Source organism: Physeter macrocephalus, chromosome 19 (genome assembly GCF_002837175.3).
Source record: "Physeter macrocephalus isolate SW-GA chromosome 19, ASM283717v5, whole genome shotgun sequence".
NCBI lineage: Eukaryota > Metazoa > Chordata > Mammalia > Artiodactyla > Physeteridae > Physeter > Physeter macrocephalus.
Window position 1 is genome coordinate 49,631,983 of NC_041232.1, and position 14,369 is coordinate 49,646,351.

General features: G+C 36.6%; 1 protein-coding gene across 7 annotated transcripts in view; it reads left to right on the forward strand.

Moving 5' to 3' along the window:
- Positions 1–14,369, forward strand: part of KIAA1328 (KIAA1328 ortholog) — a 393,845-nt gene that overhangs the window by 146,560 nt on the left and 232,916 nt on the right. For all 7 annotated transcript variants that reach the window (XM_024120502.3, XM_024120503.3, XM_028480601.2 and 4 more), the window contains one exon: positions 11,465–11,592. In XM_024120502.3, coding sequence (XP_023976270.2) covers positions 11,465–11,592 — 128 coding nt within the window. The remainder of the gene's footprint in view (positions 1–11,464; positions 11,593–14,369) is intronic.

A 14,369-nucleotide genomic window follows, 5' to 3' on the forward strand; every position in this document is an offset into this window, starting at 1 on the left:
GGAGGAATCAGGCTCCCTGACTTCAGACTATACTACAAAGCTACAGTAATCCAGACAGTATGGTACTGGCACAAAAACAGAAATACAGATCAACAGAACAGGACGAAAGCCCAGAGATAAACCCACGCACATATGATCACCTTATCTTTGATAAAGGAGGGAAGAATATACAATGGAGAAAAGACACCCTCTTCAATAAGTGGCGCTGGGAAAACTGCACAGCTGCATGTAAAAGAATGGAATTAGAAAACCTCGTAACACCATACACAAAAATAAACTCAAAATGGATTAAAGAGCTAAATGTAAGGCCAGAAACTATCAAACTCTTAGAGGAAAACATAGGCAGAACACTCTATGACATAAATCACAGCAAGATCCTTGTTGACCCACCTCCTAGAGAAATGGAAATAAAAACAAAAATAAACAAATGGGACCTAAAGAAACTTAAAAGCTTTTGCACAGCAAACAAAACCATAAAGAAGACGAAAAGACAACCCTCAGAATGGGAGAAAAATATTTGCAAACGAAGCAACTGACAAGGTTTAATCTCCAAAATACACAAGCAGCTCATGCAGCTCAATATCCAAAAAAACAAACAACCCAATCCAAAAATGGGCAGAAGACATAAATTGACATTTCTCCAAAGAAGATATACAGATGGCCAACAAACACATGAAAGGATTCTCAACATCACTAATTATCAGAGAAATGCAAATCAAAACTACAATGAGGTATCACCTCACACCGGTCAGAATGGCCGTCATCAAAAAAATCTACAAACAATAAATGCTGGAGAGGGTGTGGAGAAAAGGGAACCCTCTTGCACTGTTGGTGGGAATGTAAATTGATACCGCCACTATGGAGAACAGTATGGAGGTCCCTTAGAAAACTAAAAATGGAACTACTATATGACCCAGCAATCCCACTACTGGGCATATACCCTGAGAAAAAGCATAATTCAAAAAGAGTCATGTATCACGATGTTCATTGTAGCTCTATTTACAATAGCCAGGACATGGAAGCAACCTAAGTGCCCATTGACAGATGAATGGATAAAGAAGATGTGGCACATGTATACATGGAATATTATTCAGCCACAAAAAGAAACGAAGTTGAGTTATTTGTAATGAGGTGGATGGACCTAGAGTCTGTCATACAGAGTGAAGTAAGTCAGAAAGAGAAAAACAAGTACCGAATGCTAACACATATATATGGAATCTAAAAAAAAGAAAAAATGGTTCTGAAGAACCTAGGGGCAGGACAGGAATAAAGACGTAGATGTAGAGCATGGACTTGAGGACACAGGGAGGGGGAAGGGTAAGCTGGGACTAAGTGAGAGAGTGGCATAGACATACATACACTACCAAATGTAAAATAGATAGCTACTGGGAAGCAGCCGCATAGCACAGGGAGATCAGCTCGGTGCTTTGTCTCCACCTAGAGGAATGGAATAGTGAGGGTGGGAGGGAGGGAGATCCAAGAGGAAGGAGATATGAGGATATATGTATATGCATATCTGATTCACTTTGTTATGCATCAGAAACTAACACACCATTGTAAAGCAATTATATTCCAATAAAGATGTTAAAAAAAAAAGGTTGTATTGATTTAAAAGCAACCTTCCAAATGGAGAAAATACTTCTTCAGGTCTAGCTGAAACAGGGAACCTTACACAAAAGATACATTTTTAGGCAGGTTAGAAGCAAGATAAAATGCATGACTTTCATTAGAAATGTTTTTGTAACCTTGTCTTTAACATCTACCATGAATGCTTGAAAAAATGTATATCCTTAGAGTGTTATGTGGAAAGGAAACTAGTATAAAGAATTCAAAATTCTGATCAACCTGTTACATTGATAGCCTGCTTTTTAAGATATCTGCATATGAACTTTTAAATAAGGGTCCTTGCCTTCAAAGTTGGAGAAATAAATATTGTGTCTCCATTGTATAGCTGCTTTCCTGGAAAACCTCAGGGTTCAATGATCTGAGCAAAATACACAATGTAAAGCATCTTAGTTCCAAGTCTGTTTCTGCCCCATATTGTTCTGTGACTCTGCAAGAAACAAGGTAAAGACCGTAAGTCTTAGAAAACTCTTATAAAGCTAGTTATATATTCTAATTAGATATCTTTCCATGCCTTCTTGTTTTGTTGCTGTTATTCAAACAGAATGAGTAGAGTCCAGAAGAAAATGGGTGAGGCATTTGCCTCTTCTTCCCTTTGTAAGTGTCCAGAACATTGAGTTTTCCCCTGTTTGATTTGGAGATTTGTTTCCCTTCCTAACAGGTTACTGTTGTCAGGAAATTTGCCATAAGTTTCTCTTTTAATTAAATGGAAAATTTCAGACTTGTATCAGTGGTTTGTACCCCAGTACAGATCACAACTTAATAAAAGAGTATAAACATTCATATGAAATTCTTGTCTAGCTCTGCTAGTCAATTCATCTTAGTATCAGTTTTTCTTTTACCAATAATCTGTTTTCATTTGCACATATTGTCATTGAGTGCCAAAGTAGATATATAATTTGGACCTCAGTGTTTATCTCAGAAAATATGTTCTTTTTTTGAAAAGGGAAAAAAAGGAAATGATTGTGCAGTAAGAAATATAACATGATCAGAAACTTTATTTGTTTCAAGAGAGGAAAATCTGTGAGGTTAGAACAATTTAAAATTTTTAATGAATTGGTATTTTTAGGTGTCTTCTTGGCTAAAGACCACATAGCCTATCTTTGGTTTGCTTTGATTCCAAATCCAAACCTCACATGAAATTCAGTAGGCGCTCCTTTACTTTTATTCCTTTATTCATTTCTTTAACATTTTTAAAGTGCCTGCTGTGATAGAGAGAGATCAAGATTAATATACTATGATTTCAGGAACTCACAGGCCACTTCAGGTGATAGTAAGATAATCAAATAATTTTAGCTATATGCTATTTACTATAATGAAATGCTTAACTCTGCATGGAGGTCAAAGTTAGGAGGAAGAGGTGACATAAAGCTAAATTTGAAAGGATAAGTAGGAATTGCGTAGGACTGGGGGCAGGCAAAACATTTGAAGCAGAATATAGAGTATGTGCTGTCTTTATATATTAAGTAGTATGTAGGTGTTCACAGTAAAGGGAGGACCTGCCCTAGTGAAGCTCTTTGAGTTCTAGATCCCCTGAGAGCCTCGTGACTAATGGACTGCGTGAGAGTGGGAGGCACATGGTCAGCTGTCTTTACCTCGAGGGACCCTGAGTAAAACAGCTCTTCTGTCCAGGAGCTTCTCTCTGATGGGAAAACAGGATCTAGCCAAACAGTGGGGGAGATGGTGAACAAACTTGTGTTCTGGCAAGGGTCACTGTAACCTCCTCAATGTCATCTTTAACTGGTGTGGCCTCTGCACCACTGGGCACAGTTGACTACATCTTTCTATTGATTCCTCCTCTCTGCCTGCCCTTTACATGTTGTTACATTGGCCCTCTTCTCTTCTCTCAGTTTGGACATTTTTTTCTCCAAGAGGCTTTCCCTGGCTCCTCCATCATCTGGGTCCCCTTAGGAAGTGCTTGCATAGAACTACATTAATGTTCTTTCTATTGCTTTCATCATTTGTTATCTTAAGTATGCACTTGATTACCCACCCTCCTTGCTGGATGGTAAGCTCCCTGCAGGAGACAGTGTTGGTCTTGTTCATCATTGTATGTCTAGCACCTGGCACAGTCTCTGGTGTTAATGTACTCAGTAAATATTATTCAGTGTTTATTGAGCTCCTATTATGTAAGCTAAGGAATTCAGCAGTAAACAAAACAGACAAATATCCCTGGCCTAACGGTGCTTATTTGTTGAATGAATGAAAGAATGAACAAACAAACAAAACTGAATACTTTCCTAGACAATGTTAAACACTCTTGTGTCTTCAACCACCACTTACAAAGTGATTAACTCCCAAATCTCTGTTTCTAATGAGACCTCTTCTTTGAATTCCAGGCCCAGGGATTCTAATGTCCCAATTGGCCATCTCAACTAAATGCTCCCCAAGCATCTCCAACTCAGTGTGTCTAAAACTGCACCCCTTCCCCCATACCTTTTCTTTGTTCTGCATTGCCTGTCTTGGTAAATGGAACTGTGCATCATACAACTGGTCATACATCTTGCTACCCAATTTATAACTTGACATTGTCTTAAATTTCCCTCTTCAACTCAGTCACCTCCTAATTCCTACCATTATTACTTCAATTCAGACCCCTCTCATCTCTAGCTTTAGACTGTTATAGCCATTTTCTAATTGGTTGCTTTCATTTTCTCTTCAGGCTCTCCACTCCACCCTTCACATTCCGACCAAAGGTATCTTTACAGCATACAAATTGGTTGTAAGACATCAATGGGTTATATAGAAATAAAATCCAAACAACGTAGTGTAACATTCAAGATCTGGCCCCTGTTTGTCTCTGCAGCCTCTTCACTCATTCTCCCTACTCACCACCAGCTGACCATCCATACTGTCCTATTTGCGCTTCCCTTAATGTGCAAATCTGTTTCATTTCTCCATGCCTTTGCTCCTGATGACCTTTCGGCCAAGGGCACTCCCTTTCCTTCCTACCCAGTGCATCTGTAAACTCCTCTTCCAGAATTCATTTCTAGGGTCACATCTTCTCTGAAGCATTTTCTGACTTCCCCTCAATGTTGTCAAAGTGACTATTTACCCCCATTTAAAAAAGCCATTGTACCCTTTGTTTAGATGTCTCTCCCAGAACATGTTATCCTTATTTATTTAAATCTTTCTCTAAACCCTTTGATGTCTTTTTAATCTCAGCTTTATTTAGATTTATTCGGCATATAACATTATGTAAGTTTAAGGTGTAATGTGTAATATGTATATATTGTGAAATGATTACCACAATAAGATTAGTTAACACACCTATTACCTCATATAGTTACCTGTGTGTGTGTGTTGAGAACATTTAAGATGTACTTTCTTAGCAACTTTCAAGTATACAATACAGTGTTGTTAACTGTAGTCACCATGTTGTACATTACATTCCGTAGAGCTTATTCATCCTAATATTGTACATTTGTATACTTTGACCACACTCAACCATTTCCCCCACCCTCCTGAGCCATTGGCAACCACCAGTCTCCTCTCTGTTTCTATGAGTTCAGTTTCTTTAGATTCTACATATAAGTGAGATTATGCAGTATTTTTCTTTCCCTGTCTGATTTATTTCCCTTAGCATAATGCCCTCAAGTTTTTATCCATGTTGTTACAAATGGGAAGACTGCCTTCTTTTTTAAGACTGAATAATATTGTATATATGTATATGTGTGTGTGTGTTTGTGTATAACATTTTAATCCATTCATCTGTTGACAGACAGGTTGTTTACATGTCTTGGCTGTTGTAAATAATGCTGCAATGAACATGAGGGTGTAGATATCTCTTCAAGATAGTGATTTCATTTCCTTCGGGTATATACCCAGAAGTGGAATTGCTGGATCATATTTTTAATTTTGGGGGGAACCTCTGTACTGTTTTTCATAGTGGCTTCCCCAATTTACATTCCCATCAATGGTTTTCAAGGGTTCCCTTTTCTCCACATCCTCACCAGTACTAGTTATCTCTTGTTCCCTTGATGTAAAAAGTCTATTGAAGTCTATGCTTGTGCTCTGCCCTATGCTAAATTCTTTTCTTTTATTAGCTCATTCATATTCATAGTTACCCTGTGAGGTGAGGTAGGTATTATTATTCCCAGGTGAGGGTGTCAGAGAAGTTTCTTGTCAAAGTTATATCATTACTAAGTACCAAAATTAAGATTTTTTTTTTTTAAAGAAGATGTTGGGGGTAGGAGTTTATTAATTAATTTATTTATTTTTGCTGTGTTGGGTCTTCGTTTCTGTGCAAGGGCTTTCTCTAGTTGTGGCAAGCAGGGACCACTCTTCATCGCGGTGTGCAGGCCTCTCACTATCGCGGTCTCTCTTGTTGCAGAGCACGGGCTCCAGACGCGCAGGCTCAGTAGTCGCTCACGGGCCTAGTTGCTCCGCGACATGTGGGATCCTCCCAGACCAGGGCTCGATCCTGTGTCCCCTGCATTAGCAGGCAGATTCTCAACCACTGCGCCACCAGGGAAGCCCCAGAATTAAGATTTGAGCCAAGAATGTTAGATGACACCTAAGTCTGCGCTTTTACTCATTCTACCTTACTGCCTTTGTTAAATAACTGGAAGAAACATTAATGGGCCTTTTTTATATGGCCTTTTGCTGCCATGGATGTGCCTATTCTTCGCTCAAATGACAGGTTCCAGTTAGTGTATCATCAGACCATACTAAGGGTTAGTCACCTGACTTAATGACCACGGATAAATGGAGTTGTAGAGCTCTTATGAGTCTGACCTGATGTTTAGGTTTCTGCTTCTTTCATGATAACTTATGGTGGGAGTAGGAAGACAAGAAGTGACTGAATAATAGTAGAAAGAAGAAAACACAAAAAATACAAACAAAAACAAAAAAAGTATTTTTACAACTTTTTATTATGACAGTTTCCAAATATATAGAAAAGTTGACAAAGTAGTGCAATGAACCACCATATACCTGCTACCTAGATTCCACAGTTGTTGACATTTTGCTCTATTTGCTTTGCCTCCTCATATATATGTATATGTATACAAATCTATATACATATTTATGTTTATATTATAAATTTATATAAGTAAATTTATTTACTTACATATATCAAATTTATTTTGCTTATTTTTTTTACTACTTTAAAGTGGCAGGTGTCATATGTCACCCCTAAGTACTTCACACTCATAAGAATCTTTATAAGCCACATTATGATACCTAAGACAATAAGCAGTAATTCTATAATATCAACTGGTATTGAGTCCCTATTCCAATTCCCCTAGTTGTCCCAAGAATGTCTTTTATAGCTGTCTCTCTTCCTGAGCCAGGATTCAGTCTGATTCATGGGTTACATTTGGTTGTGTCTTTGCTCTCTTAATCTAAAATAGGCCTACCCACTTTTTCCCCCATGACTTGACTTTTTGAAGAGTTCAGGTCAAGTGCTTTGCAAAATCTCCCACATTATGGATTTGTCTGATTGTTTCCTTGTGGTATAATATAATTTGTTCCTTTATTTCTTTTAATTCCTGTGCAGTGGGAGTTAGAGTTACAGATTTGGTTTGATTCAGGTAAAACATTCTTGGCAAGAATATTTCTTAGGTGATGTTGCCTGCCTCAGACATTAAGAGGTACATAATGTCTGGTTTTTTCACTATTAGTAATCCTACATTAATTTACTTTGTTTAGGTGATGACTACCAGATTTTACCAATTAAAGGTACATTTTCTTCTTTGCTATAAATAACTAATCTTGACACCTTATGAATATAGTATTTATTAACCTTTTATGTACTGGTTTTAATATCAATTAATGATCCTCGCCTGAATTTATTACATTGGGGATTGCAAAATGGTGATTTTTAAAATTTGACCACTCCTTCTAAGTAATTAACATTTTTCTATAAAGAAGAACTTCAATTTTTTCCACTTTTACTCTTCCCTTCTTTTGAAGTATCACTATGAACTGGTAGATTTTTATTTATTTAATTTCCTATTAATTAGAGTCATTCCTTTTGATGCTCAAATTGTCCCAAATTTGGCTGAGTCCCCTTCAGAGTTTCTGCTATTCCTTTTGATAAGCCCTCATCTATTCATCTTTAAACACTTTCTTACATTAAAATAACAAGAGTTTCAAGCTCACTTTGTACTTTCCCTACCCCAGAATGGGAGTCAGCCATTTTTCTGAGGAGTCGGTTCCCAAAAAGGAGTTGTTTTAAAAAAAATTGATTATTCTCCCTTTTCTCCTCTCATGGAGACCTTTCTTCATTTCATTCTATATTAGATCAGGATTTATGCAGTAAACTACCAGATTCAAGTATCCTAGTTACCCGAGGCAAGGGTGGGATGGGGTGATGGGAGTGGTCTCTGCTCCACCAGAGGAATTCTTCCAGTTTAAGACAATCAGTTGGGCAGCATACTACTAGTATATTCTGTCTTCTGATCCTTCTACTTCCACCCCTGATTTTTCTCACACAGTTTTTATTCTTTCATCTCCCTATTCATTCTGCTTCAATCTTTAGTTTTATTTTTCTGTATAATGCATTTTGGAGTTAAGGCTTTAAGCTTTGCAAAATGACCATTTCCAACATCCATTTCAGCTAATTAATTTGATATGTTTAGGTTTTGATGTGATGTTGCTCAATATTAATTTATATTTATTTCTGTTATCTTACGAAGCTTGCTTTCTTTGATGAGGCTGTGATGACTGCTGTTTCTCCCAGTTCTTGAATGGTGGTTGGGCAGACCAGCAGTATGCTAGGTTCACATCATGGTTGGTGCACACCTTCCCTTAGGTTCAATTTCCTACATCTGTTGCATTCTTTTCTGTCAGTTGGCCAGGCTTGAGTTAAATATGTCTTTTTTCTCACTGTACTCCCTCCCGCAAATCAGTTAAGAAGGCATTTTACTTACATTTTCCTAACATAAATCTCTCTCTCCAGATGGAGGGTTGAAGTCTCATTGTGCTAAGGAGGAAGGAAAATTACTGTTTTGCATGTACATATTTTTTGGATTTTACAGGAAAAGGGAGGGCATTTCAAAATCTGGTGAATCAATACAGATATAAAAAATTGATAAAGATAGGACTGCTTGTTTTTATATTCTGCCACATAGCATGTGTTTAAATGAATTTGCCTATAATTTGTCTTCAGATGCTGACATTTAACTCTTAGACTGTATAATTGTGCTGGCTTTTTCGAGACAAATTCATATTCTGTGTCCAGGCTAATATGTTCACCTATTACAAACATTATTGCCTATGGTAACAGCTAGCATAAAAAATTTTTTTATATACATCATAGCTGGCAGAGGCTCTTGGGACCGCCACAAATCATTCCTGTCTTTTTGAGCCTGCTGAGGAAAAGCATGGAGATGTAAAACCAATGTGGTCTGATGTAGATTGGCTTTGAAAACATATTAGCTTATCTAGACCACTGTTCATTGTATTGTTGTGGTTGTTTTTAAGATGCTGAGTATTAAACATGCTCTTCTACTTAATGTATTGTTTAGCTTAGTAACCTATCCTTCATTATGAACCAGCTCCTCTTCTACAAGCCATCTCTGGTTTTGGTTAAAGGTTAACAATGAGAATAATGAAGCAATTGGTTATTTATTCAGTCAGGATTGGCAAAAGTTATTAGAATAGGAATCTGCCCAGAAGCAATGATTAGGTTATGAAAATGTTAAGAAGAACACTGAAGCCAGTCACCATTTTTGACATTTAAAAAATACTATTCCCACCCTTAATCATGATGGCCTGTTATAAAAGTATTTATACAGAATAATCTTATTGGACAGTAATTTTATACCAACAGCATATATAATTAGGTGTTGGGGAAATTCAGAAATGATCTGAGAGAAGAATGGGTCTGGGGAAGAAATTACCACAGTGAGAAATAAGGAACAGAGAACTCTCCCTTGGATAGAACTCCCTGTCTTCCAGACACCTGATCTGTGCAGTTTAGTATCTTCTTCCTGAGCACTTTGCAAGTTTGAGGAGCTGTGGGAGAGGGTACCCTAAGTTAGGTTGCTGTGTTCTTCATACTAGAGTGTAAAACATGTAGGGAGGTATATGGGCAGAAAATTTCCTGATGATGCTTTTATTAATAGAATATTGACTTAATTGACATTATGCAAAACCAAACAAATAGGACAAAAATCTAATCATAATCCTGTTATGTTTAATATAGTTAGAACCACCTATGTAAATTAGGCAGTAATTACTTTGACCAGAACAGTATCGTCACTTCTACCCTGAATTTTTTAGTAACAGCTTTACTGAGATATAATTCACATACAATAAAAATCACCCTTTGGAAGTATAGAATTCAATGGTTTTGGGTATATTCCCAAAGGTGTGCAAAGACAGCCTTCTAGTTCCAGATCATGTTCATTGCCTCCCCCGTAAAATGCATACCCATCAGCAAGTGCTCCCTATGTCCCTTCTCCATCTTTTGGCAACCACTAATATACTTTCTATCTATATGGATTTGCCTATTCTGGACATTTCTCTTTTTTTCCCCATTTAGCTTTTCTCACATAATGGGTACTTCAGAAAATTGGAGAAGAGGACAGAAAGTGAACATGGATGAATGTAACTCTTACTTGTGATCTGGTATAGTTAGAACTAAGTATTCTTTTCCCTGGCTCATTGGAAGGGGTATTTTAAACAACAACATACATAGAATTTGTAGCCTTTTGTGTCTGGCTTCTTTAGCATAAAATATATTCAAGTTTCACTCATATAGTAGAATGTAGTGATACTTTGTTTCTTTTTGTGGCTGAATAATATTCCATTTTATAGGTATACCACATATTGTTTATCCATTTGTCACTTGATAGACATTTGGATTATTTTCACTTTTTCACTGTTATGGATAATGCTGCTCTGAATATGCATGTATAAGTGTTTAATGTGAACCTATATTTTCAGTTCTCTTGGGGAATTGGAGTAGAATTGTGGGTCATATGGTAACTCTGTGTCTAACTTTTTGAGGCACTGCTAAATTATTTTCAAAAGCAGCAGCATTTTACATTCCCATCAGCTATGTGGGAGGGTTCTAATTTCACCGTATTCTTGCCAGTGCTTGTTATTGTCAGTCTTTTTGATTATAGCCATCCTAGTAAATGCAAAGTGGTATCTCACTGTGATTTTGATTTGCATTTCCTAGTAGCTAATGGCTAATGATGTAAAGCACCTTTTCTTGTGCTGCTTGGCCATTTGTATATTTTCTTTTGGGAAATGTCTGTTCAAGTCCTTTGCCCATTTTTAATTAGATAATAGTTTTTTATTGTTGAGTCACATAACATCTTTACATATATATGGATACCAGACCTTTATCATTTGTATGATTTGCAAATATTTTCTCTCATTCTGGAGATTGTCTTTTCAATTTCTTAATAGTGTCCTTTGAAGCACAAAGTTTTAAAATTTGAAATCCACTTTATTTATTTATTCTTCATTGCTGTGCTTTTAGGTGACTATTGCCTAATCCAAGGTCACAAAGATTTGCTTTTATAAAGTTTATAGTTTTAGCTATTACATTTAGGTCAGTGATCCATTTTCAGTTAGTTTTATATATGGTGTGAGATGGGGGTCCACCTTCATTCTTGTGCATATGTTTGTTTTTATCAAATTTAAAGACTTGAGAAAGAAAAATTTTAATGGGATAAACATTGTTACTCTCTGTGAATTATGGTTTCATGATTAGGAGGGGGATACATATGCTGTGTTCATCTGAAGACTACAGCTTACCTGCACTCTCACCAAGCATGGTTACATTTCTGTCTCTCTTTTGTTTGTTGAAATCTGAAAAACAATACTGATGTATGCAGTTTAAATCCATTTATTAGCTTTTTCCCTTAATTTGCAATCTCACCTCTTCAGCTACAGTATAAAGAATGCCAAGAACTTCTAAGCCTCTATCAGAAATATCTATCAGAACAGCAGGAGAAGCTCACTGTGTCTCTCTCAGAACTTGGTGCTGCTAAAATTCAGGAACAACAGGTAAGCATCCTTTTTCTTACCTTTTCTTGTCCTTAATGGATCAGTAAGATGTCAGAAGAGTCATCTGCCTTTTACTTTGTCTCACTGTATACAACATTGTCTTTAGACCTACAGTTACAGCATGTGATTGAGTTGGTTTCATTTACATCCCTGTTTCCCTTTCCTCTTCTGTTCCTGGGGCCCAGAGGTCAGGAATGATTACTTGAAGCAGGCTCTGGGTCAGGAGGGAAGCTCCTGGTTGTATGAAAGCACAGCAGCAGTGATAAAGAAAACCCACTGCCCTTGTTACTTAATGAAGATCAGGTGGGCTCTTTTTTTTTTTTTTTTTTTACTCATAAGCCTCTTCTAACTCATGTTTAGAGTTTTAGAGTAATGAAAGTGTCTTGGCAACTTGTAAAAGCTTTAATTGGAGAAAACTGGAACATTTAGCATGATTTTGTGTTTGTATATATGTATTAATCACATAAGTATATATGAGAGTGTTTGCATATTAACATTTATATACATATCATCAAATAGTATATATTATATAATTAAATGAAAGTTCAGAACCCTGCCAGTTGTGATGTGAAACAAGTTCTGAAGACTTACTTCTTGCCCTCTAGCAAGTGACATTGGATATCTTTTTCATATCCAAATGAATTTAAATGGATGAGGATAGCTTTTGTATTAAAACGTTGTAGAAAAAACTATATAGAGTGTCAAAGTCATTCATATTATTATTAAAACATGGATAATGTACTAACTAAAGGATTATCCTCTCCCTTTGAATAGTAACAGGTCTTGAATGGTTTTCTGTAAACCTTCTAAAGAACAGTTCTGTTCAACCTAGAGACACCTGTCTCAGATGGGTTAAGAGTTTCGGCTAAGAAAACTCCAGTTTTAAACCTCATGTTTGGACATATGGAAAAGTAAAAAGAAAAGAAAGAAAGAATAATAACTTTGCTGGAATGTGGCATAGCTTAGACTTTTAACATACCCTCCCTTTTTTTTTGAAGTCACAATATTTATAAGAAAGAACCAAAGTATGAATGGTTTATTTGTATTCTAACTTGAAATATTTTCTTTTGTTCTGTTTTCTGAAAACCTAGGCTGTAAAATGAGGCAGAGGAAGGTGGAAGCTAATCTTTTTATCTGGATTTGTTTTGCCACTTTGAAAAAGGGCAGGCAGTTTTTAAGGTGGCACTTTCCTAATGCTCTCATGGGTGGGCTAGAGAAAATTATAGCATGAAGATCAGATTTCTGACTTTTGTCTTTGCGTTTCCACTCCCTCTGTCTCTATGACAGGTGTTAAAGGGCACAAAAACGTTGGCCAAGGGTAGTGGAGGAGAGGCTGAGGGACTTTTCAATTGCCAGTAGTTAAGAATATAGACTGAGAGTCAAGAAATAGTCATTAGGGAGTTCTAAAGACATCTAGATAAGGAGGCCTAGCCCTTTTTCTATCTACTGCTGAAATGAGGGGAAAATAAAACTTTCTTAAAGGGTAGTGTTTTATGTTTAAAAGAGTGATTCTTGGAGGTTTCCTTAGAGACCAATCATAGTTAACACTGCCTCTCTTAACCTCAACCTTGAGGAGCAAAACTAAAAAAATTACAAATACTAGGAAGAAACTGTTGGTCAAGGGTATGGAGAAAGTATACTCTCAAAAAGAGATACTTTTGAATTTTCATTTTGACTTAATCATGAGAAAATTTTAAAACCATGGTTTCAGGAAGTGCCTGGTGGTCAGACTTTAGATTATGTCATACATACAATGAAAATGAAATTGAGACCACTTGTAGACTCTGCTATTTGAACCTAGAGAGGGAAAATAAGTTTCTTTTTGAATACCAAGTGGAGATTGTCACCTGTTTCCTTCATTATCTGATTTGTTCTTTGTGACAGGCTTCTCTTAGCTAAGCAAAGGTAAGCACCTTCTCAGTCACCCTCATGGGAATTGGGTGAATTTGATGGACAAGTCTACTTACTGTCAGGAAGGGCATCATTGTGAACACTCTGAATGAGGATGTGGTAAAGTTGGAGGTCCTCTTTATGTGCTCACAAATAGACTACTCATCTGTATCATAGCACTCTTCTTGTTCTTTTGTAATCATTGTTTATTCATCCATCTCTCTCACCAAGCTTTTTTAAAAACAGCATCCTGTTGGTTTTTTTATACTCAGAGCCTAACATAGGTTGGCCTAATAAAGTTGAAATTTTTATTTAACAAAATTTAATATGGTAAATACTGTGTGCGCCAGGTACTGTTCTAAGCTCTTAACACACATTAAATCGTTTAGTCCCTCAGTAGCCCAATGAAGTTATTATCCCCATTTTACAGAGGAGGAATCCCAGGCAGAACAAGAGACTTGCCTTGTCATCCAGGTAGCAAGTTAGGAAATCAAGATGTGAACCTAAACAGTCTGACTCCATATTTTCTTGAAGAGAGAAAGACAAGAAAATCTTGAGATAGCTAAAAAATATTGAAAATTTGCTTTACAAGCCCTTGTTTCTATGACCAACCCTCTTTTGGATCTTAATCTGAAATCCAGTTTTTTGAATGCCAGATCACAAATACACTAGAGATGGTGGGAAACTATTTGATTTTCCTGTGAGTAGCCATAATGTCAGGTAAACATAAAATTTTATTTGTTCTCAAAATAATGTTTTTTCATAAGCAGAACACTCTGTGACATAAATCACAGCAAGATCCTTTTTGATCCACCTCCTAGAGAAATGGAAATAAAAACAAAAATAAACAAATGGGACCTAAAGAAACTTAAAAGCTTTTGCACAGC